General features: G+C 41.0%; 1 protein-coding gene across 4 annotated transcripts in view; it reads left to right on the top strand.

Moving 5' to 3' along the window:
- The window catches only part of LOC126094448 (scoloptoxin SSD14-like), a 572,643-nt gene extending 550,062 nt beyond the window's left edge, over nt 1-22,581 (top strand). For all 4 annotated transcript variants that reach the window (XM_049908841.1, XM_049908849.1, XM_049908832.1 and 1 more), the window contains 4 exons: nt 1,171-1,361; nt 18,739-18,979; nt 20,729-20,842; nt 21,922-22,581. In XM_049908841.1, coding sequence (XP_049764798.1) covers nt 1,171-1,361; nt 18,739-18,979; nt 20,729-20,842; nt 21,922-22,071 — 696 coding nt within the window. In that variant the 3' untranslated portion in view covers nt 22,072-22,581. The remainder of the gene's footprint in view (nt 1-1,170; nt 1,362-18,738; nt 18,980-20,728; nt 20,843-21,921) is intronic.
- The last annotated feature ends 2,842 nt before the right edge of the window (nt 22,582-25,423 follow it).

The following is a 25,423-nucleotide window of genomic DNA, read 5'->3' on the forward strand; positions in this document are numbered from 1 at the left end:
TTGCAAAGAGTATATATCCAAACTAATACATTTGCCTCGAATGCCAAGACTGTATGGGAGGGAACACTTGACTTGGAAAGGATGGCAACTGTTAAAATAATAACTTGTTTTATCATTCTTTCATTCGCGAATATTGTTCAGTGATAAAGAAATATGTAGAGATCCACATCACTCTTCCAGATTGATATATAACACCACATATATTCGCCCCCCCCCCCCCCCCCCCCCCCTGCTTGGACAAATAATGTTGCAACAAGTTCAGCTTCTATGTGTAACGTATTTGTTAATTTAAGCGAATTCATATTGACTTTTACATTTTCCATCAGTCTCTTATATAAATATCTGTATATACTGCTGCATTATAAATCTTACAGGTATAGTACTAGGAAATTTAATTTTATTTATTGGAAGTCCCTCTGTGTTTCATAATACACCAGTGGTTATGTCTCAGTTGTCATTAAAGTACTGTCCTTTATGCATTAACACACTGTTTTCTTAACAAGACTAATATTCAGCTGTAATGTTTATCACAGCATACTCCTTTTATTGAGCCTGAATTTGATGTTAAATATTACTGTATCTTCATAACATAAAATTTCTCACATTGAAAATTAAACTTCACTGTTTACTATGACGGTACCAATATCAAAATTAAAAAGGGTACAATATTTAGTGAACTTTATCCATAATGGATGCAGGTGAATTCCGTGACTGTTATTTTATGGGGTGTAGAATAACGACCACTGCCAGTCGTAATAGGAGGTGATTTTATTTAACACATGACCAGTTTCAAGATTGTGCCCATCTTCATATGGCTTACATGCATGTATATATTTCCACTGTGTGTTGGAGTTCTCTGTTGAAATAAAAAGCAAATAATAATATGGTGATTAAATAGACACAACTGAGACAATTAATGTGTGGCTCATATTATTTATTTATTTATTTATTTTTTAAAGAGAACTGCTTGCAATGAAAACAGGAGATTACTTTAAAATGTGAAAGAGGAAAGGGCAAAGTGTCTGAAAATGTGCCAGTTAGTGTTAAGGACTATATGTTTTGCACATATACTATAGTTTGATATAATACATGTTTTTGATTTATTTATGTGTTTTGCATTACTAGATGCTAGATTTCATCAAAATAAATACAAACGTGCAATAATTACAGGTTGTCAACATGCTGCAGTCAAAGGAATATGCAGAGGCAGTTAGAAGGAAGATTAATGATACACAAACTTACCAAGATCCAAAACACTATGGTGCTGTCTATTACAACAAGGATGATCACGGAACGGCACATATATCAATAATAGGACCTAATGGGGATGCTGTCTCTGTTACAAGCACTGTGAACATCTAGTAAGTATATTTGTGTGTGTGTGTGTGTGTGTGTGTGTGTGTGTGTGTGTGTTTAGTCTTGATAGTTAAAGTTGAATGGGACTGGGACAACACTGAATTATTGAAAACTCAGCCTATTGAAATTTATGGGGAGAACAAATAAAGTGAAGTTGAAAAGAATACAGGTGTCAAAATATGAACTTTATTAAAACAAAGTGCTTATGTAGGTATTTACATTGGTAGAATAAAGGTTTTAACTTGAATATGATGATAATCTACTTTATGAAATAAAGGTGTAGCATCCTTGGTTTGATGTAGCAGGAATGATGCCATGCAACAATATCATGCCAGTGTCTGCAGAACAGTTTATGGTTGCTGTTCCCTCAGGCTGCTGTTCATGGCGGCCTTAAGTGCAGCATAGCCATGGGTGGGACATGTCACAGCCTCGGTCTCATGGTCATCACCACTCTCTCACTGTGTTGGGGTGTTAACCATGTCAATTATAGAAGTCTGGGTCACTTCCAACCATTTAATCAGTCAGTTATTTCCAAATTTTGTCTCTTCACAGTCTGGCAACCATCTGATTAAATGACACAACAGGTGATCACTTCATCGTCAAAATTTTCTGTTTATGTTAGGCCTACTTTCCAGTAGAATTTCTCTCTTGACTTAGAAACTGTATTTGACTTTACCTTGCTAAAAGACTTGCTGATACATTCTACAATGTTCTCCAGTAACTTACTTTAAAGCTTCTGCAATGTTTTCATTGTATCCCAAATGCAAGATTGGTTGTAGCTATCACCAACAATACTGTTCCTTCCATTCCATTCCAGAATACCCTGATCAATTAACTGAACCAAACTGGTAATGTCTGATGGAAGAAATGGCATGAATCCCGTTGTACTGCACTTCTTCTTAATTTGGATGCGAGGATGCACTACCCGTTGTCAAAATAGCTGTGCATGGCAGTCCCTTTCATCTTAAAAACTTTTTGTACTGCAGTAAAAATGAGTTAAAAAAACCAGTTCATAAAGATTCCTTGGTTCTTCCAGGCATTATTTTGATGTGTGTAGATAACTGGAAGAGCTGACATGGTAACATTCTTGAATACTCTTGGCTTGGCATCCTTCCCACTACAAAACGGCCACAGTATCACCAGACATGTCTTAAAGAACAGGTACCATTGGTGATCTTGTAGCTCTCAAAGAATAAAATTACATTGAAATCCAGACCTTTAGTTGCTTACAGTCATTGATAAATATCAATGGAGACAGTTTAAAATGTGTGCCCTGACCGGAACTCGCACCCAGGATCTCCTGCTTACATGACAGATGCTCTATCCATCTGAGCCACCGAGGACACAGAGGATAGTGTGATTGCAGGGACTTACCTCTGGCATGCTCCCCGTGAGACCCACATCTCCAACTTACTGTCCACACACTATAATTGTAGTGCCCCTGCGCACTATACTCAGTACTCGCGGCAGTCAATCTACTGATTCCCGTAAGAGTTCGGGCAATGTGAGTGCATCCACACTGAAGAAGATCAATGGCCAGCAAGCCTTATCTATATGAAGATGGTATCTGTTATTTTGGACATGTCTGAAGGAACAGATACCATCTTCATATAGATAAGGCTTACTGGCCAATGATCTCCTTCAGTGCAGATGCACTCACATGGCCCAAACTCTTACTGGTATTGGTAGATTGACTACTGCGAGTAATGAGTATAGTGGGCAGGGGCACTACAATTATAGTGTGTGGACAGTAAGTTTGAAATGTGGGGCTCACGGGGAGTGTGACAGAGAAAAGTCCCTGCAGTTGCACTATAATGTGTGTTCTCGATGGCTCAGTGTGTCTGCCATGTAAGCAGATCATCGCGGGTTCCAGTCGTGGTTGGGGTACACATTTTCAACTGTCCCCATTAATATTTATCAACATCTGTTACTAGCTAAAGGTCTGGATTTAATTGTAATTTCATTCTTCTTCCTCATGTTGAGCCAGCCCATACTAGTGGTGAAACTGTCATCTCCCTCTTGCAGCCAGTTTCTAAAAACAAAGGTTTCTTCTGCAAGCCTGGACCAGAAATCAGAGCCCCCTTTTGTCTTCATTGCAAAAACCACTTGAATAATGTCTCACTTTTTTTCATTTCCAAACTCCAATTTCTTTATAGTTTCTCAGTTAAGTAGTTCTTCAGAATATTTCTTTGCAGTGAGCTTTTTTTTTCTGTTTCTTCACCGGCCACTGATAATGATGATGCTGACACCATTTAGGGGGCAAGTTTTCTAATTGTTTCCCGTTTGTCAACTTGTTTCAATGCTTCTGACTTAACATTAAAAGGCACAAATTTCCTTTTCTTTGTTGCATCACTCATTTTTAGGTGTACAAACAAAAACAGTCAAAGAAAATGAACAACACTGTACTTCACTACCGTGACAAACCTCAAACACCACTTTCCACAAAATGTTTAGTTGTATAACAATTAAAAACGAGGACGGGAATATGGGTGGGATCATAGACACATGTACAATGAAGGGGAGTGAGTTGTTTAGCAGGTGTTGTGTTATGAGGGAATGGGGAAACTGATAAGAGGATCGATAAGGTGTACAATAGTTATCTAGACTCTGGGGTGTTAGCTGCATGTGCTTACAGGAATTAAGAAATGTACTGAATGCAAACAATATAAAAAAGGTAGATTGCTACTCACTGTAAGATGACACGATCAGTTGTGCACAGGCATAATGAAAAGATACTTACTCATTAGCTTTCAGCCAAAGACCTCTTCAGAAAACAAAACAAAACACACACATACACATTCACACACATGAGCAAGCACACCTCACACACCCAGGACTGACATCTCTGGCAGTTTATAACCCAATGCAGCTGTCACTTAGACTGGAAGCAGCAATCTGGAGCAGGTGGGGAAGGGATGGGATAGCAGTGTACAGGTGGGGGCTGAGAAGAGCATGTCTGATGCAGTCTGCAAGGACTAAACTGCCACCAGGTACAGCAGAGTTGGTATAAGATATGGCTGCTTTCACAGGTGACTTCCGATGGGACAGGATAAGCCTGTGAATTCTGGAATAGGAAGTGTTAGTGGGTGGATTGGGCAGATCTTGCACATGGTCTTCACCAGGGATATGAACCCTGTGGCAAAGGTTTGGGATTTGAAGTGGCTAGGATGTTGTAGAGGTTGTGTGGGTGATAGAATACCACTTGAAGGGGAGGGAAGGATCTTGATATGATGTTCCTTACTTCAGGGCATGATGGATAGGTAATAAAAGCCCTGATGAATGATGTGGTTAGTAGTTAGAATCCATAGTGGTACTGGGTGATGGAGGAGGCACTTCTTTGTGGTTGTTTCTTGGGAGTGGTGTGAGGACTGGGGGTTGGGTGTGTGTGTGTGTGTGTGTGTGTGGGGGGGGGGGGGGGGGTTGGCATGGGAGATGTTTTGTGGACTAGGGTGATAGTGCCTGCCTGTGAAGGCCTTGGTGAGACCTTCAGCATACTGAGGAAGAGGGTTCTCATCATTGCAGGTACGCCGTGCCCAGGTGGTTGGGCTTTATGGAAAGGATTTTGTGTGAAAGAGATGACAGCTGTCAGAAAGCAGGTACTTTTGGTGGTTGGTGAGTTTAATGTGGCAGAGGTGTGGATAGTCACCACAGAGGAGGAGATAAACATCCAGGAATGTGGCACACTGGATTGGTGTTTAGGCTGTGAAGGAATGAGGTGAGGATGTGTTGGCCCTGAGTCCAGCACAAGAAGAAATCAATGAACCTGAAGCAGACTAGTGATTTGGCATTTTAGGAGGCTAGGATGGTCTCCTCTACTCTGGTTCAGGTACATTCACGATATCCTCATGATCTGAACTCAGAGCCAACACTCTCTACCCTCATTCGTTCACAACCTCAACACTTTCTCTCTTTCGCTTCACCTGGTCCTCCTCAAACCAGTGTGTCACTTTCCTGGACATTGACTTCCTCCTATATGATGGCTCCATCCGCACCTCTGTCCACATTAAACCAACCAATCACCAACAGTACTTGCGTTTCAACAGCTGCCATCCCTCCAAACCAAAAACCCCTCCCACACAGCCTGGTTACATGGTAATGGCCTATTTGCAGACACAAGAACTCCATTGCCCAGTATGCTGTGAGCCTCACCAAGGCCTCTACATACAGACACTAACCCCCAGACCTAGTCGACAAACAGATATTCCACTCCTCTCTTACAATCCTCTCACCACTCCCAGGAACCAGGTACAAAGTAGTGCTCTCTTTGTCTCCCAGTGATGTAATGGACTCAAGCAACTGAACCACATCCTTCATCAGGGTTGTGATTACCTATCATGATGCCCTGAAATGAGGGACATCTTACCAAAGATCCTTCCCACCCCTCATACAGTGGTGTTCTGTCACCCACCCAACTTCCACAATGTTCTAGTCCATCTCAAAGCCACTCTCAATCCCAACACCTTGCCACAGGGATCATACCCCTGTGAAGACCCACGTGCAAGACCTGTCCACCCCACCCCACCCCAGCACTTCCTATTCCAGTCTTGTCACAATCTTACTCTACACTATCAGAAACAGGGCCATATGTGAAAGCAGCTGTCGTACACCAGCTTTTTATATTGATATGATCACTAACCAACTGCCCACCAGCATGAATGGTCACTGCCAAACGGTGGCAGAGAGCAAAGTAGACCACCCTGTGGCACAACATGCAGCTCAGATAACTTGCTTGATTTCAATGGCTGCATCACTACCCGAGACATCTGGACTCTCCCTCCACCACCAGCTTTTCTGAACTGCACAAATTGGAGTTATCCTTAAAACACATTCTCCACTCTTGAAATTACCCCAACCTCAACCTACGGTAACATACTGTCCCCATACCATCCACCCAACAATTTAAACTTCCTCTTCCCTATCACCATCTTCCCATTCTCGTCCCATCACCGTGTTTGTGCGTTGCCCTCTGCAATGCACCTGCCCGTCTTTCCCCAATCCTCGTTTTTTTGCTCCCTGTAATCCTCCCCCCTTCCCCACCTCCCCAACCTTTCCCGCCACCCTACCTCACAGCATCCCGACACTGTGCCTGTTGACAGTTGAGTCCCTGCACTCTCTGCCAGACAGTGCTCTTCTCACACTCCACTTGGTACAGTAGTGTTCCGTCCCCTTCCCCACCCCCTCCAGATTACTGCTTTCGTTCCAGTTGACAGTTGCATTCCAGTACAAACTGCTGAAGGTGGTTTGTGTGTGTGTGTGTGTGTGTGTGTGTGTGTGTGTGTGTGTGTGTGTGTGTGGCCACACACACATGCTCTGTTCTGAAGAAGGCTTTAGCCAAAAGCTGATTTCCAAGTGTCTTTCCGTTGTACATGTCTGCAACTCAACATATCATCTTTATGGTGAGTAACAATCTCTTTTCCTTATATTGTTGATATTCCAACCTGGAGTTTCCATTGTCTGGAATGTATTTAATAATTATTCTTGAACAAATGAAGTTAGGTCTAAAGGACACAACTGATGACTTAGAGTGAATAAATACATTCACATGTGCCATATATTAAAATGAATAAAAATTACCACATTGCTCATTACCAAAATTAGACATGAGGAGAACATATTGAAAGAATTGTTCATACATTGTCACTCAAATGGGTGGTGAAACAATGGTGAGATGAAGAGTAAGCAAGTGGTTACATGTGTTTTCACATGTATTTAAGTGCAATATTGACCATCTTTTTAAGCTTTCTGCTCAGAACACTTATTACTACATACATACATATATAGTATTTACCCAAAAGAAGTTAAATGTAATGTAAAGAGGGAAAGCTGTGTGCTGAAACTGCTTGTAATATTTATCATTACATTTATAGAATAGTGTTTCGATGGTGCACATATTTGTTCACATCCTCAGCTTTGAGAATTTAATTTATTCAAATTGTTTTGTTATTACTTTTTAAAGTCCTTCAAATAGAATAGCAATTTTTGCTTCATTTGTCAATCATACAGGGAAAAAGTTAATGTCATTGGCAGTCTGAAGAATATCCTGTTGCTTTACAGGCTGCCAATGCTCTGAATCTCTTACTACCTTACAAGGTTAAGTTATACAAGTAGAAACTTAAACTGTCTGACATGCCCTCCCAAAGAGGTTACCATACCTACAAGATACGTGAAAGGTTAAGCCATTGTGTAGCATTACTGACCTGAAACAGCACCTTGGAAGTCTCATAACCTGACTTCAAGTGTTGTCCTTATATTAATGGACTTGATGGATAGTTGTTAGCGAAAAAACACAACATAGCAGCAGATGATTTTCTGTTTCTTCAGTTTTGGCATATATGTTCTCTTTTTGATGATCAGTTGTGAAACCTGCAGAAGCAAGAATGTGTGACATAGATCAGTAAGTAGCACTAATTAAGAAACATTCACAAAGTTCGCAGATTGAAAACCAACCTATTGTTTCTTTTAAATGATTCTGCTGAAAACAGGGCTTCACATTTTAACAGTCTGATGCTGACTGACTGAGAAATAAATGACAATTATAATTTCACTAGTAGACCCAGAGTGCATGGTGTAAACTGAACTGAAAATTATGTAATGAGACATAGGCTACAGTGATTGTGTAATGACTGCTTGCTTCAGACTCCCTTGACATTGTAGCAGTAATCATTTCTATTGTCAGGCACAGGATGATGAAAAGTAAATATACACTGTAACTCAATACTTACTACAATGTTCATACATAACGAATGTTATCATCTGAAAGATTTAGGCATTTTGCACCACACTTACTTAGAGACATGTAATGTAGAAAACTATGAACTGACAAAATACCGGACTGTTTTGTTTTAGTTAACTAAAGACAGCAAAATTAAAAGATGCAAAGATATAATAGGGCAAAGACGTTAGTTTAAGATTGGTATAACTAGAAAATGGTAAAGTTTTAGGTACTGTTCCATGTGGGGTATTGTAATGTACAAAGAGATCCCCAAACCCCAACTAAGAGTTAAAAGAAAGTGAAATTCTGTAAGTGGGGGAAGTAATGAATTAACAAGTTACTGTAGTGAAATAGCACACTTTTGTAAAGAGAAAACCCGGGCCTATAAAACTATTGTGCTGTGTTTTGGAAATAAGTACATTTTAAGAGTCAAACATTCTGGAACATGAAAATTTTGAATATGAATAACTTTTGGCACTCACAGCTTTTGGAAACATTAGGATATTTGTTAAAAAGAGGAGAATGAGGGATTTTAAATGAGATACACCAATCTACAAACAAATAACTCGTTGCTCATAGAAAATTTCACTATTGCATGCATTGCATGTCTAGCAAATCATGAATATTTCTTTAAACAAACATTTACAGGATGACTTGCACCTAGGCCTTCCACAAGGGGATGGTAATAGGTGTGACATAGGATTGCACCAGCATATTTTGTAGATTGGTTGAACAGTACTTTAGGAAGAATAGGAAGGATTGTGGGTGGAATTTTCTCATTTCTGGGTATGATGGTAGGTAGTTACAGAGTTGGCCAAGGCTGTGGTACAGTTACTCCAATCATGGTTGAAAATGAGTACTGAAGGGGGTGGTATGGCAGTTGAGATCTGTTTGGAGACAGTGTTCGAAAGGTAGTGTTTGGCTGTGAAGGCCTTAGCAAGACCTTCAGCTGCAGGAGAAAGGGTAATCACTACAGATGTACCATCCACAATGGCCTTCCAATAAGGGGAGACTTCTTAGAGTGGAAGGCATGGCAGCTATAAAAATGAAGGTATTGTTGATGACTTGGGGGGTTAATATGCAGAGGTTTTTATGGAGGTACTGTAGAGGCGAAGACCAATATCCAGTAAGTTGGCATTCTGGAAGAGAACCAGATGAAATTGAAACAGGTTGTCATATTTACTGCAGACATATTGGTCAGAAGCATTCAGACATGTTGTTGGGCAGCCACAGGGATTGTTGCTGTATCCCTTACCTTTAACCCTTACACTTCACACTTCAGTTGTCAATAAGACTGCTGCCCCCACCCCACCCCCTCCAGTCACATAAAAGTAATGTTAAGATTGTAATGAATATGAAACTTAGTGATGATAAGTGGAAGGTTTCATGAGACTGACAGTGGTGCCCTGCAGCTACACTTGGATAGTTTTGAATCTATTCAAGATTGAAATGAAACTAGATGAAGCCTTAAATTTCAATTTGTATTAATGAGAACCATCCTTCCTGCTGAAGCTCATGTTGCTAATGTAACTTTGTAGTGCAATGGTCTCAGACATGAAATGTGAATATTTTGAATCCTGGTTGCGGCCTCCCAGGGGCTCACCACACTTTGGTGAGTACCTGCTTGGGTACCATGGGGCCCTAGCCTTTCCAGCATTGCTTCCTCTTTCTGTGCAGCAAATCTACACCTGCACTCTCTCTTACTTCCTCACTTTCCGTCGAATGGTCCTTTTGGTGCAGACTCTGCTTGGATATTGTTCACCATTTTGGTCTTGATTTCTAGTTTCACTTTCAGTGTTATATTCCCTTTCCATTAACAATTATATGGTCCCCCATTATTGGGTTTGACCTGCCAGCTATTCCAAATTTTATGGAAGTGCATGCCGTGCAGGGAAGGTCATCCACTGTGTTGTGTGCTCTGCCTTTGTGTCCTTCCACCCTTCCATCCTGGCATCCTTCCTTCCTGTTGTCATAGTACAACCAGTACCCAGCTCAGTAGCCATCCTGTTATTGGGGGAGGGAGGGGTCGTGAAGTACCTGTGCAATGGTAGCCCTCGATCATGTAGGGACTGCACTATTGGTGCCTGCACTGCACACTCCCCATGTATGCCATGGAGTATGTCTCCATCATCACTGGGGCACAGGGACTTCAGGCAACAGATTACTGGCAAAGTAGCTGTTGCTGTGGCTTGGTGGCATACATGGGGAGAGCCCCTGTTTGGAGTGGGTGGCACCATGGTAGATGGCTTGCACGTGAAGTGACTTAAACTTTCTCCTGCTGGTGGTCTCACAGCCAGCAGTCTCCACAAATGGAGAGGCCTCGTATGATGCAATGAGATACGATCCTAATGTGTTTTCTTCCCTTGCCACACCATGGGAGGAAAGCAGGTCTAGACAAGGAGCAAAATTCCCCCTCCCCCAATACATGATCTGTACCAGGACCAACAGGGACACCTATTTGGCCACAAAGCCTTTGTTTTTGTGAAAAACATTCGAGGTAAATACAGGGAAGCTGCAGCCATCTCTAAGATGAAGAGGGTTTCCTCCTCATTAAAAAGTCCTCTCCCGCCCAGTCACAGGTGCTTCTTGTGGATGACATTCCTGTATCTGTCGCCTCGCACAAGTGTCTCAGTATGGCCCAGGGCATAATTTTTTACCGCAGTCATTTGCAATCTGATAAAGTGCAGGCCAATGTAGAGCAATGGGGTGTGCACTTCATTTTTCATGCCCATAACGGACCAAGGGAAAACAAAGTTGATGCCAGGGGCTTCATCTTGGCTTCTGATACGTTGCCTGAGAAGGTCAAGGTGATGGTGTACTGGTGTGTTGTGAAATCCTATGTTACTCCTCCTACAAGATACTTCAGGTGCATGAAGTTCAGACATAAGTCTTCACCTTGCTCTGCTGCACTTGTGTGCAGGGATTGTGGATGTCTGCTGCACGTGAACGTTCCTTGTGCCCGTACCCCATCTGTGAAACTACGGCAAGGTCCACTCTCCCTGCTCAACAGATTGCTCCATTTTCAAGTGTGAGAAGAAGATCCAGGACAAGCTCACATATCAAGAGGCTAGAAAAAAGTATGAAGATCTTAATCTTGTACAACTGATACAATCTTAAGCTGCAGCAGCAATGTCATGTTTTCTGTCAGTGGTGCCTTTCTCTTTTGTGCCCCTTACTGTGGGTGCTCCCCAGATGGTTGGGGCCCCTTCTGGTGCTTCCACTGCACCCACTTCAGGAGCATTGGCTCCCCATGCGCCAGAGACATCGATCCTCATCCCCTAGCCGGAGGCACCTCGTCCTCCTCCAGCTTCTCTAGCTAGGAAAAGGTCCTGCTGGTCCACAGCAAGACGCCAGCCGGTGGCTGAAGGAACCACTGGCTGCTGGTTGTCAGACTTCTTGTGTTCCCCTCTATCCCTGAAACCAATTCAGGGACACTTTCTCGATCCTTGTCTTCTATGGAGGAGGACAAGGAGGACAAAAAGAAGTCCTCTAAGATGAAGGAAATTCTGGTGGCCCCCATGTCACTGGACTCGACATGTACTCTTTCTGTGCCCAAGGTGGAGATCCTGGTGGCCCCTGAGGCACCAAATCTCCCCAGGCAATGTGCCACAGAACCTGTGTCAGTGGATCCCCTTATGTCTCAACCAGTGGCAGTACATGACACTGGGTCATAACCTGCTGCCCCCTGGTCACTTCACACTACCACAGTATTCAGTCTTATCCTCCTGTGGAATCGTATCAGATTTTTCCACTACCTGGCTGAGCTACGGCAGCCTTTAAGCATATACATTGCATTCTGTATTGCCATCCAGGAAACATGGTTTCCAGGAACTTGGAAGCTTGCCTTTCGTGGTTATGTACCACCTATAAGAGGGTATCAGGTGGAGTTTGTATGTATGTGCTGGATTCTATATACAGTGAGTGACCTTTGCCTCCTGATACAGCATTGGAGACTGTGGCTGTTCGGGTATGGGCACATCAGGTTTTTATCATCTATGATATTTATCTCCTTCCAATGATGTTGTCTCTCAGGCTGTCCTGTCTCCCACCTTTCCTAGTCTCTGGTGACTTCAATGCCCATAACACTTTGTGGGGTGGAACAATGATCACTGGCCATGGTAAAGACATCGAAACTTTACTGGCACAGCTCGATCTTCATCTCTTGAACTCTGGTGCCTCCACACTTCAGTGTGGCATGTGGGATTTATTTGGCCATTGATCTCTCCTTTGCAGTCCTGGCCTCATACCATCTAACTGCTGGATGGTCCACAATGACCTGTGTGGTAGTGACCACTTCCCGATCTTCCTGATGCTCCGTCAGCATTGCTCCCCTGGACGCCCATTCAGATCGGTTTTCCATGATGCTGACTAGGATGGGTTCACCTCTGCTGTTGTACTTAGCTTCCCATCACAAAGCAGTATCAATGTGGCTGTGCAGCAGTATACAATGGCAGACATTCTTTTGGCAGCCAACCAAGCCATCCCCTCTTCCCCGGGGTCTCCCTGTCAGAGGATGGGTTTCCTGTTAGACACTAGAGATCCCTGCAGCCATTGAAGATCGTAGGCTGGCTCTTCAACGCCATAAGAAGCACACTTTGCACCTCATTGCCTTTAAACGGCTCCATGCCATGTCTGCTACCTCATAAGACAACAAAAGCAAGACTCCTGGGAATGGTACATTTCCACCATTGGATCACATATCTCTCTGTCATAGGTATGGGCAAAGTTCAGACACCTCTACAGCTTCCAGTCCCCTGCATGATGCCATTCTAGTGATCCAGATGCTGTCGCACTTTTGTGTCTGAGAGCTACCACCCCGCCTTTTGCTTCATAAAACAGCGGGCGGAGCAAACGTGCTTATCTTTTACTACCTGTCTACTGGAGCCATATAATGCTCCATTCAGTTAATGGGAACTCTCCATTGCCCTAGCCTATTGCCCTGTTACGGTCCCAGGGCTCATCCTCACCCAAATGCTGAAACATCTTTCAATGAATGAAATTTTCACTCTGCAGTGGAGTGTACACTGGTTTTGAAACTTCCTGGCAGATTAAAACTGTGTGCAGGACCAAGACTTGAACTTGGGACCTTTGCCTTTCAGGGGCAAGTGCTCTACCAACTGAGCTACCCAAGCACGATTCATGACCTGTCCTCACAATTTTACTTCCGCCGGTACCTTCTCTCCTACCTTCCAAACTTCACAGAAGTCGTCCTGCGAGGATGGGTCATGAGTCATGCTTGGGTAGTTCAGTTGGTAGAGCACTTGCCCGCAAAAGACAAAGGTCCCGAGTTCGAATCTCGGTCTGGCACACAGTTTTAATCTGCCAGGAAGTTTCATCTCTCAATGGGTTGTCAACAACACATCTTTGCCCTCTTTAATTGGATCTGGAGCAAGGGTGAGATCCCAACTTAGTGGCAAGAATGTGCGATAGTTCCAGTTCCAAAACTGGGTAACAACCCCCTTGATATGGACAGTTATTGCCCCATCACCCTTACAGTCGTTCTCTGCAAGTTGCTCGAATGCGTGGTGAGCAAGCAGCTGTGTTGGCTCCTTAAGTCTTGGGGCCTTTTGGCAGCATCTAAGGGCTGTTTTCTTAAAGGCTGCTCCTCTGCTGATAATTTGGTTCACCTGAGTCCACCATCTGGATGGCCTTTGCACATTGTCAGCACCTCACCTCTCTCTCTTTCGGCCTGCAGAAGGCTTACCACATTACATGAGAGAAGTATCTGGGGTCCACCCCCAGTTTTGGTCAACTTTCTGTCACACCAATGTTCCAAGTTAAAGTGTACCCCACATACCCAAGAGAATGGGGCTCCGCAGGGCTTTGTACTGAACTACTACTCTTTCTGGTGGCCATCAATGGCCTAGCAGCGGCTGTGGGGTCTTTGGTCTCACCCTCCCATAGCAGTGACTCGGAATTGGGTTTGCAATTGCTGCATGCCTCCGGTGTCTCTGTTCGGAACTGCAACGTCCTTCACTGTTGCCTCTGGTCAGGGAGATTACACGTTGGAATATCAGCGATTGTAAGAAAAGATAGATTGCTACTTACCATAAAAATGACATGCTAAGTTGCAGAGAGATGCAATTAAGACACTGAAGCAAAAGTTTTCAGCCACAGCCTTCATCATAAAAGAAAGAGAAACACACACCATTCATTCACACATGACCGCCAACTTCTTTTGCTGACCTGAGCTACAGGAGTTGGCGGTCATGTGTGCATTTATTTCTTTTTCTGATGAAGGCTGTTTGTCAAAGAATATTCAAAAGTGTCTTTTAATTGTGCCTGTCTGCAATTAATGTATCATCTTTATGGTAGATAGGACTCTGTCTTTTCCTAATCAAAAACTTTCAGAGAGAACCTCAGTTCACTTGTGCCTAAGTTCCCCAGTCATACTGTAATCATTGGTGGAGACTTAAATCATGCAGCAATCAGTTGGAAAAATTACAATTTTGTTAGTGGTGTGCATGATAAGACATACTGTGAAACTTCACTAAATGCCTTCGCTGAAGACTACCTAGAACAGATAGGAACTCCAATCGTGATAGAAATGTGTTGGATCTAATGGCAGTAGATATACCTGATCTCTTTGAGAATGTCCACATTGAAACCAGTGTCGGTGACCATGTCATGGTTGTGGTAATAAAACAAGCAGAAATATCAAATAAAACAAGCAGAAAGATATATTAACTCGGTAAACTAGATAAAAAATCAGTACTGTCATATCTCAGTGAGGAACTTGAAACTTTGAGCGTAGGAACTTGAAACTTTGAGCGCAGTGCAGGAGCATGTAGAGGAACTATGGCTCAAGTTGAAAATAATACTTGACCATGCACTAGATAGATATGTACCAAGTATAACAGCTCATAATGAGAGGGAACCTCCACAGTATACAGTCACTCTAAAGAAACAGAAATTATTGCATAATAAGCATAAAACAAAGCATAGGGCTGTAGATAGAGAGATGTTGAATGAAACATGTTCGGCTGTCAAGAGAGCAGTGTGTGATGCTTTCAGTGACTGCCATTAACAGAATATTGCCAAGTGATCTTTCACAAAACCAAGAGAAATTCTGGTCATGTGTAAAGACTGTTAGTGGCACCAAAGTTAGTGTCCAGTCCCTAGTGAATGAGACAAGATCTGAAACTGAGGATAGCAACACTAAAGCTGAAATTAACTCTATTTTCAAGTGTTCCTTTACACAGAAAAAGACACGAGAATTGTCCCAATGTAATGTTCTTACCAATGAAAAGAGGAATGAAATAAGTGTTAGTGTCAGTGGTGTTGAGAAACAGGTGATATCATTAAAATTAAACAAAGCTCCAGGGTCTGAAGGAATCCCTGTCAGATTCTATACTGAATTTGCAGCTGGGTTAGCCCTTGTTCTAACTATAATCTATCATAGATACCCTGGGGGGGGGGGGGGGGGGAGAAACCACGGTTCCCAGTTCGTGGAAAAAGCATAGGTCACACCCATCTACTAGAAGGGCGGTAGAAGTTATCCACAAAACTACCATCCAATACCTTTGTTGTCAATTTGTTGTAGAATCTTAAAACTTAGACTGACCTCAAACCTAATGAGGTATCTTGAACAGAGTGACCTCCTCAGTGTGTGAAACCGAACTCAGTGCTGCAATTATGCTTATTGTCAAAAGTATGATCATGTGGGGTATCAAGTGAAATTTGAGTGTATTGAAGACTTTTTGGTAGGGAGGATGCAGCTTGTTATCTTTAGGGAGAACATAGCATGTTATCTTGGATGGAGAGTCATTGTCAGATGTAGAAGTAACTTCGGGTGTGGCCCAGGGAAGTGTGTTGAGACTCTTGCTGTTGATATTGTGTATTAATGACCTTGCAAACAATACTAATAGCAACAGATGATGATGCAAACTATAATGTACTGTCTGAAAGAAGTTGCATAAATATTCAGTCAGATCTTGATAAAATTTTGAAATGGTACACAGATTGGCAACTTGGTCTAAATGTTCAGAAATATAAAATTTTGCACATCACAAAATGAAAAAATGTAGTATCCTATGACTATGATATCAATGTGTCACTGTTGAAAATGACCAACTCGTACAAATATCTGGGTGTAGCTGTTTGTAGGGATATGAAATGAAATGATCTCATAGGTTCAGTCATGAGAAAAATAGACTTCAGTTTATTGGCAGAATTCTGGAGAAGTGCAGTCAGTCTAGAAAGGAGATTGCTTACAAATAACTCATACAACCAGTTGTAGAAGATTGCTCAAGTGTGTGGGACCTGTACCAGATAGGACTTATCAGGGTATTGAATGTATACAGAGAAGGGCAGAACCAATGGTCACAGGTTTGTTTAATCCATGGGAGAGTGTCTCAGAGAAACTGAAGAAGCTGAACTGGAAGACTCTTGAAGATAGGAGGAAACTATCCCGAAAAAGTCTGTTACAAAAGTCTCAGAAACCAGCTTTAAATGACGATTGCAGGAATATACTACAACCCTCTACGTATCGCTCACATAGGGACTGTGAGGATAAGATTAGAATAATTACTGCATGCACAGAGCCATTCAGTCAGTCATTCTTCTTGCAATCCATACATGAATGGAACAGAAAGAAACGCTAATAACTGATATACGAGGACGTACCCTCTGCTGCATTGGTTTGCAGAGTACAGATGTAGATGCACACACAGATGTAGTGTGTTCATTTGTAATACAGTGGTCATAATGTTTAAGCTTGTATGAAACAGATGTATCATCAGCATTCAAAATGGTCTTTAAATTTAGGGAGCAGTATTTGCATCATTTACATAAATAAAAAAATAAGAGGGGTCCCAGCACCAAGCAATGTGGTACCCCATATTTGATATAACCTGTATGCCTATCGCCATTTTGGTAATTCAAATTGGTTTCCATTAGTTACGCAAAGTTTTATTAGATTATGAACAATGCCTCTGGTACCTTTTTTTTTTCCCCTGAGAGTACTGTCATTTTGAAACAGTCAGATGCCTTAAAGATCAAATAATATGCCTATGTTATATTCTTTATTCTTTATAGCAGTTATTACCTGATCAATAAACTGTGTGGCAATTTGTTTTTTAATAATGATTCTGATTTTCAAACATTAGATTATGTTTATTTGAAATGATAGACATTGAAATTGCACAGCCTGATGGCCAAGAATAGCAAGTATGAAGACAGACATTTTTGCAGAGTATTTGTCTGTCACTGCAAGCAGTTGATACAGGGTAGTGACAAAAATATCCATGCTTGTACCTGAAGGTCTGTGTATACCTACAGTTATAATATACTTTCTGTCTCAGTTATAGTTTATTGCAGAAAGTTCAATGACATCTTTACCATCTGCTCTAGGAACTTGACCAGTACATCAACATGGGATTCCTACATTTGATTCCAACACTCTCTCTGAATATAGAAGAGACATCAAGACTTCTGAATAGTGAGAAACATTAGAGTTCTCAGGCATTCTGAAAAAAAATGTCATATCAAGTTCTTCACTTAATAGGATTAGAAAATGGTCAGGACTCCTAGAAATTTACTGTTTTGTGTGTAGAGGGAAACAATTTGTAAGGAATTAGGCTTGTCGTCATACTATCTGGCACATACAAAAGTGGATTATTGAGGGAGTATGTGGTGTATAATTCTGTTGGGAAGACATAGTATTAATACATTTCCTTCTTCTTTCTCATTTTGGCGAAGTGGACTGTATTAACCTAGTCCTACAACATCTAGAAGAAAATTCACGAACTAATCTGTGTGAAATATTGTGTATCTGTGTTATGCCTATTGAATGTGTTTAAAAGACTCATAATCATGGTCTTCAGATTTTGTCAGTTTTGTGAAACACTCTTGTTTCAGTGAAACTGATCATTTAGTCTGCATCTTTTGCATATGTCCAAAGTTCTTGTGATACCCTGGTTAACATATTCTCATTGTCCGCTGCTAAACAAATGCAAGAAGTAATGCACTTAATTGAGCATTTGTGAAGACTCTGTTTAGTATGTGCAGTTTGTGCTAGTGGTAAAAGTAAACTTACCATTTGGCTGATCTAGTATGATCCAGTGTAATGGTTCCATTTTATATTTGCATGCATATCTGTATGATGTGACATTGTCCGGCTGTCTCCCCCTAATGAAAGGCTGCAATATTTATCCTGTGGTGGAACTGTAGTAGTAGTAGTAGTAGTAGTAGTAGTAGCAGTAGCAGTAGCAGTGTTCGTTGTATAAATTCTAAATAGTACTTCAGTCCTATAGGAACATTTCAGTTGATCTTAAACTGTAGTGTTTATTGCTTCACATTTGAGATACAAACAGCCGGCTGTTGTGGTCAAGCGGTTATAGGCGCTTCAGTCTGGAACTCAGTCTGGAACCACACGGCTGCTACGGTCGCAGGTTCGAATCCTGCCTCGGGCATGGATGTGTGTGATGTCCTTAGGTTAGTTAGATTTGAGTAGTTCTGAGTCTAGGGGACTGATGACCTCAGATGTTAAGTCCCATAGTGCTTAGAGCCATTTGAACCATTTGAGATACAAACAGAAATAGCTGTCTGCTGCAAGTTATAGGACAAAAAGAAAAATGATTCTTACAAAATATTTGTTCATATTGACAATGTGAACAAATGAGTGAGTGTGTGAGTGAGTAAAATAATTTTGCCTTATTTCTTTCTTTCAGTTTTGGTGCTGGCGTAGTTTCAAAACAAACTGGAATTATACTGAACAGTGTAATGGATGATTTTTCATTTAGCAAGTATAAAAACTATTTTGGACTACCAGGTTCCCCTGCTAATGCAGTTAAACCATGGAAGAGGCCACTGTCATCCATGTCCCCATCAGTTATTGTTGATGAAAACAAAAATGTGAAACTTGTCATTGGAGCTTCTGGTGGAACAAAAATTACAACTGCTGTGGCAACTGTAAGTAAAGAACTTGGTGAAGTGTACATTTATGTGTAGTGGAATGACTTGCAGATGAAATAACATAAAGTACTGATATGTAGCTTTAATCCCCTGGAGAATAAATGAATATTGAAAGTATATAAATTTAAGCCACAGTCTTATTTGTAAGATTTGTCAGTCTTCATCAGAAGGAAAAAAAATCATAAAAAACAACAAATTATCCAAATTTTAGCCATTATGGATGTGGATCACTGCAGCTGTGATAACTGATTTCAGAAATGACTGACCATTTACCTTTTGTGGTGATATAATTATTATTTTTCCCATTATGGGTTTCAAGTTGCCTGGTAACTCACCGTCAGATGGTACAGTTCTTTATAGTAGTTCAGAGCATTGTGAGGGTCATTCTGTAATTGTGGCAAGATCAAAAAAGAGAGAAGCAGGTAAGGACTGGATGTGGTGAGGTATATGGAGGTAGGTACATTGTAAAATCAGAAGATCCACTCAGTTACAATTATTTGATTCCATATGATTATCCTAGTACACAAATTATTGTAGGAAACAATTTTATGTTCACCAGGTAGCATTGTGAAGTTAATATAACTGACAAACATAAATAATGCTTATTAAAATGATTTGTGCACCAGGTGTAATTGTGTGGAATCAAATAACTGTAACTAATACCATCAAGTCAACCTTGTATATAACTTTCTCATATGTGTAGGGAGATGTACAAAGAGAATTACTTGTGAACGTGTGTGTTTGTGTGCAAGTGTATGTATGTAAATGTATAACTTCCACTGATGAAGCTGGTTATGAGGGGAAACTTGCTGAAAGACTGATAAAGATTCTTATATATTCATAGCAAATGAGTAATTAATCCAAATGTGTGAAAGAAAAGATCTCATTGATTTTTAGATCCCTATGAATGGCACATGGTAAAGCAGCGTTCTTTATTCTGATGAAAAAAAATCTTTGTCTAGTTCATGGGCAAGATATTGGCAGTCTCTCAGAAATTCAAAAGTAACATACTATTACAATAATGGAAATTCCGGGACAAACACAATACAAATTGAGGAATTACCGTTGTCAGAAGTGGTTTGAAATAAAGTACTGGATAAAAGCCGCCTCCTAGATTTCCCTCCATTTTGGTCTTCAGCATTCGTGTCACTCATCTTAAAGCCAGAAGAGCAAAAGTTCAAAAACTAGTGGGATTATACAGTCCTCATGTGTGCCAGTGTGCCATTCTCAGTCATCTGCAGTAGTATTTTCTTTTCTGGAGTTTGCACAGAATTAAATTTAAAGTACATTATTGATAAATTCTATAAATTATCTGGAGTCTGTTACCAGAAATGTATCAACATTATAGGAAGCAATATGTTTATTGTAAACACATTTCTATTACTTCAATACAAAAATTTCTTTCAGCAGCGATTTGAAAGTGCAGGTATCTAATCTTGTAGTAATAGGTAAACATCAGCTGAATAGTATAATTCTAAGAGTAGCACCTTTCCTGCTAATTAGTAAAGATGATGATTCTACTTGTAAAGAAACTCAAAGCATTTTTTAAAAAAATATTCCTGCTTCAACAAACATCTCTCTCATGGGCTAGTCTTTAATATTGATTAGTAGAACTAGTTACCCAAAAAAACAACACTTAGAAAGGAAATAACTAGGGAGGCTCTTAAATATCCAGTTATTTCATAGTATTAAATTACTGAAAACAACTACTATCATTACAAATACTATCTTTTGGTTCATTAACAGGTTATCATGCGATATCTTTGGTTTGGAGATAATATTAAGGAAGCTGTAGATGCAAGTAGAATTCACCATCAGCTGTACCCAATGAAGCTGAGTTACGAATATGGTGTCCTTGATGTAAGTAAAAATGAATTAAAATAAAATTTAAAATACAAATTTTTTAAAAAATTCATCTATTTCTCAGAAAGTTTAATCATGATTCTTGCAATTTTGCAGCAGTAGAAACCCAAATAAATGTAAAATGTTTGTTTGTCATTATTATCCACATATATGTTATTAAACAATAACTAGAAACAAAATAAAATATTGCTTTGTTATCAGGTAATGACGGGAGTAAGAGTAGGTGTAGGGGATTGATTTGAGTGCATACACTGAAGTGAAAGCTCAGAGTCTGTGTTTAAATTTTTTCTTGAGAAAGAAGAAAAAGTAAATGGAACAATGGGATTTATGAAGAATCAGATGAGAAAAGTTATCTCATAGCTGGCAGATAGGAAAGCTGATAAGTCGGAGGGAGAAAGAGAGAATAACCAGCATAAGTAGATATGTTAAAAAGAAAAAGAACATAGATGACAATTAGTGTAAAATAGATGAATGAAATGATGACAGGGAGAAAAGAAACGAAACAATGAATTGAGGAGTTGACAACATTGGGAGATGGGTTCATGGCGGCCAAGTAGGTGGTAGGAACTAAGCATTTGTTAGTGGCATAGAAAGAAGTAATTAAGTGTTGGGTTCTGGAGGAAAGGTAATATGTTTTGGATGGTGATGGGAAAGCCTCTTGTCCGCATTGTGAAGCAAGCACAGAAGATTGTGATGAAATTAGCATTTGCAACAAATGACCCAGGACATAGATTGTAGAGGAAATGTAAAAATTCTCAGCCCCTTTTCTTTTGATGGAAGCACTTGTGGTTGCTTCGCTTCAGGAAATTGCATTCCCTGTTATTAGTTGATAAGTAATGGGACAAATGTTGATCTATGTATGATCTGAGAAAATAACTCCTGAAGCCCCACATTATTCATTTCCTTTGTTGAAGTGCCTTTACATGCCCAAGCAGTTTCTCTTCCCATTGACTAATACTTGCTGTAGCAATAAGGTTTTTTACTGTATGGTAGTAGCAGGTTTTTTGTTATTGTTATTGTTAGTATTATTCTTACTATTATTCTTATTATTATTATTGTTCTTTTTCTTCTTCCAGCAAGTGATAAAAGGATTGGAAAAGCTTGGTCATCTTACGGATCGCTATAAGAGTAGAGGATCAATAATTTGTGCAATAGCAAAAGAAGCGGAGTATATATTTGCAAATGCAGACTACAGAAAACGCGGTGATGTTTTTGGCATTGATTGAGTTTGAGAAGAAGCAAGACAATGGAAAATATTTATTCTGTCTCTACTGAATAACCTGATGAGAGTTTAGCACATGTCTCTTCAGTGTGCATATTATGTGAACTACTATCAGGTGTTTAAACTAGATGGCACTATGTGCTCCAGTATTCAGACTATCATTTCACTAGGTCATGAATGGCCTAGTAAATAATTAATATTGCTTAGGTTTATTGTTTTCGTCAGTATTTTATTGTGTCAACAACAGTGGCTCTACTTTGCACTGGTGTTACATAAATGCAGTTATGATTTGCATCTGACTTGTTCAGAGAGCAGATTTTCAGCGAATGTTGCTCTGTCCCTGTGGGACACTATAAGCTTTGTATGTGTCTGTGTGTAAGAAATGTTTGTTGCTACTTATTAAATTGTATTTTCTGATAAGAACGCAAATCAGTATTGTTTAATGTTAATGCATAAGCAGTACAGGTGTTCAAATATTTATTTTTTTCAAAATAAATTTTTATTAAACCAGTGACATTTTTTAGTTTGCATTTTTATCTACATAAAGATTTATACCTATGAATACAGCGAATTTTGTTGAAATACTAGCTTGGCAAATTATGCAAAAATTTTCTTTTTCAGAATATGTTTGGCATTTTCCCTGTTCGCGAGGAAAAATGTTATGGATCTAAATGAAGCAATTGGAGTAATTCATTAATATAATTGTCATGCTTTATATAATCGGTACCTTTTATACTCTCTCCATACTTAATATAATCATTATGTATTGCAGTTTGGTGCTAAATGTAGATTTACTTGATACGTGGTGTTGAGATGGCTAATGATTCTTACATAGGAAACCTTAAAGACTGTTACATTAGCTCTCTAACTAAACTGTTAATTATGTAAAATAACTCATTAGTACCACTAGTTCCTGCTTAAAAAATATAATTTCGACAATACAATCAGTTCGTCAACAGGAAAAACCAAAATCAAAATATGATTAACATTTCCTTACAGATTAAGTACTCAGTTTACACTTTCGGAACATGAAAGTGGAATATTATCCCTCTATGTTTAATAGTGCCATTTGCTCTCAACAAGAACCCAGCATCTTGAGCTATCACATTTTGAATATGGTGACGGTGATGTCATTAGGGTGGCAACATGATCCTCTCACTGTAGTAAAGTAATTTACTTTGCTTTCAGCCATGATACTTTTTGCTGCTTTGTTTGTATTACTGATACACCATAATTTCTTGCACTTCTTACGTTACTTCCCTTACTCTTGATGCCACAGGGCTTTACTAAGCATGGTCCTATTGGAGTTAGTATGCCATTGTCCTCCTCCATCTTGAACTGAGTTGCTCAATTATTGGGAGACCAAAAATTTGTGGAATCCAAACCATGATGCAACTCGGCGTTTTTTACATTTCCGGGTATGAAAGAGCTGATAAATGTCAGATAAAAATCGTAGGACTGAACTGGGATCAAATTCAAGACCTTTAGATCCATAATCTGGTCACTTATTAACATAAAACCAGAGGACAGAAAGGCAAAGTAAGCAGTTTCAAAACAAACCCACAACTCAAAGAAGTTAACACTATGACAATGCAGCAAATTGAAATGGGTTCTAAAACAGTGTGTGTTTTTGTCTTTCCCCTATTCTTTCCATTCGCGTATCAAGCTTAAAGCTCAATTGTATGGGTGAAAGGGTAAAGGGAAAGGACTATGGCAAAGGACAGCAGAGAAGATACGCAAGGCAAAGAGGAATTCCGAAGTATTGGGGACTATGTTGCAATTTCAATTTTGAATCCTTTGTAGTTACACTCCTGGAAATTGAAATAAGAACACCGTGAATTCATTGTCCCAGGAATGGGAAACTTTATTGACACATTCCTGGGGTCAGATACATCACATGATCACACTGACAGAACCACAGGCACATAGACACAGGCAACAGAGCATGCACAATGTCGGCACTAGTACAGTGTATATCCACCTTTCGCAGCAATGCAGGCTGCTATTCTCCCATGGAGATGATCGTAGAGATGCTAGATGTAGTCCTGTGGAACGGCTTGCTATGCCATTTACACCTGGCGCCTCAGTTGGACCAGCGTTCGTGCTGGACGTGCAGACCGCGTGAGACGACGCTTCATCCAGTCCCAAACATGCTCAATGGGGGACAGATCTGGAGATCTTGCTGGCCAGGGTAGTTGACTTACACCTTCTAGAGCACGTTGGGTGGCACGGGATACATGCGGACGTGCATTGTCCTGTTGGAACAGCAAGTTCCCTTGCCGGTCTAGGAATGGTAGAAAGATGGGTTCGATGACGGTTTGCATGTACCGTGCACTATTCAGTGTCCCCTCGACGATCACCAGTGGTGTACTGCCAGTGTAGGAGATCGCTCCCCACACCATGATGCCGGGTGTTGGCCCTGTGTGCCTCGGTCGTATGCAGTCCTGATTGTGGCGCTCACCTGCACGGCGCCAAACACGCATACGACCATCATTGGCACCAAGGCAGAAGCGACTCTCATCGCTGAAGACGACACGTCTCCATTCGTCCCTCCATTCACGCCTGTCGCGACACCACTGGAGGCGGGCTGCACGATGTTGGGGCGTGAGCGGAAGACGGCCTAACGGTGTGCGGGACCGTAGCCCAGCTTCATGGAGACGGTTGCGAATGGTCCTCGCCGATACCCCAGGAGCAAAATTGTCCCTAATTTGCTGGGAAGTGGCGGTGCGGTCCCCTACGGCACTGCGTAGGATCCTACGGTCTTGGCGTGCATCCGTGCGTCACTGCGGTCCGGTCCCAGGTCGACGGGCACGTGCACCTTCCGCCGACCACTGGCGACAACATCGATGTACTGCGGAGACCTCACGCCCCACGTGTTGAGCAATTCGGCGGTACGTCCACCCGGCCTCCTGCATGCCCACTATACGCCCTCGCTCAAAGTCCGTCAACTGCACATACGGTTCACGTCCACGCTGTCGCGGCATGCTACCAGTGTTAAAGACTGCGATGGAGCTCCGTATGCCACGGCAAACTGGCTGACACTGACGGCGGCGGTGCACAAATGCTGCGCAGCTAGCGCCATTCGACGGCCAACACCGCGGTTCCTGGTGTGTCCGCTGTGCCGTGCGTGTGATCATTGCTTGTACAGCCCTCTCGCAGTGTCCGGAGCAAGTATGGTGGGTCTGACACACCGGTGTCAATGTGTTCTTTTTTCCATTTCCAGGAGTGTATTTCTTTTCCAGTAATCCTTCACTATTTCACCATGTTTATTTTTTCTGTCTTCAGATGACTTTGTATCAGTTTTCTTTTCCCTGCTGCCATGAAATCCTCCCAGTTTTTAAATTCCTTCCCTCTTT

This window comes from Schistocerca cancellata, chromosome 1 (genome assembly GCF_023864275.1).
Source record: "Schistocerca cancellata isolate TAMUIC-IGC-003103 chromosome 1, iqSchCanc2.1, whole genome shotgun sequence".
NCBI classification, from domain to species: domain Eukaryota; kingdom Metazoa; phylum Arthropoda; class Insecta; order Orthoptera; family Acrididae; genus Schistocerca; species Schistocerca cancellata.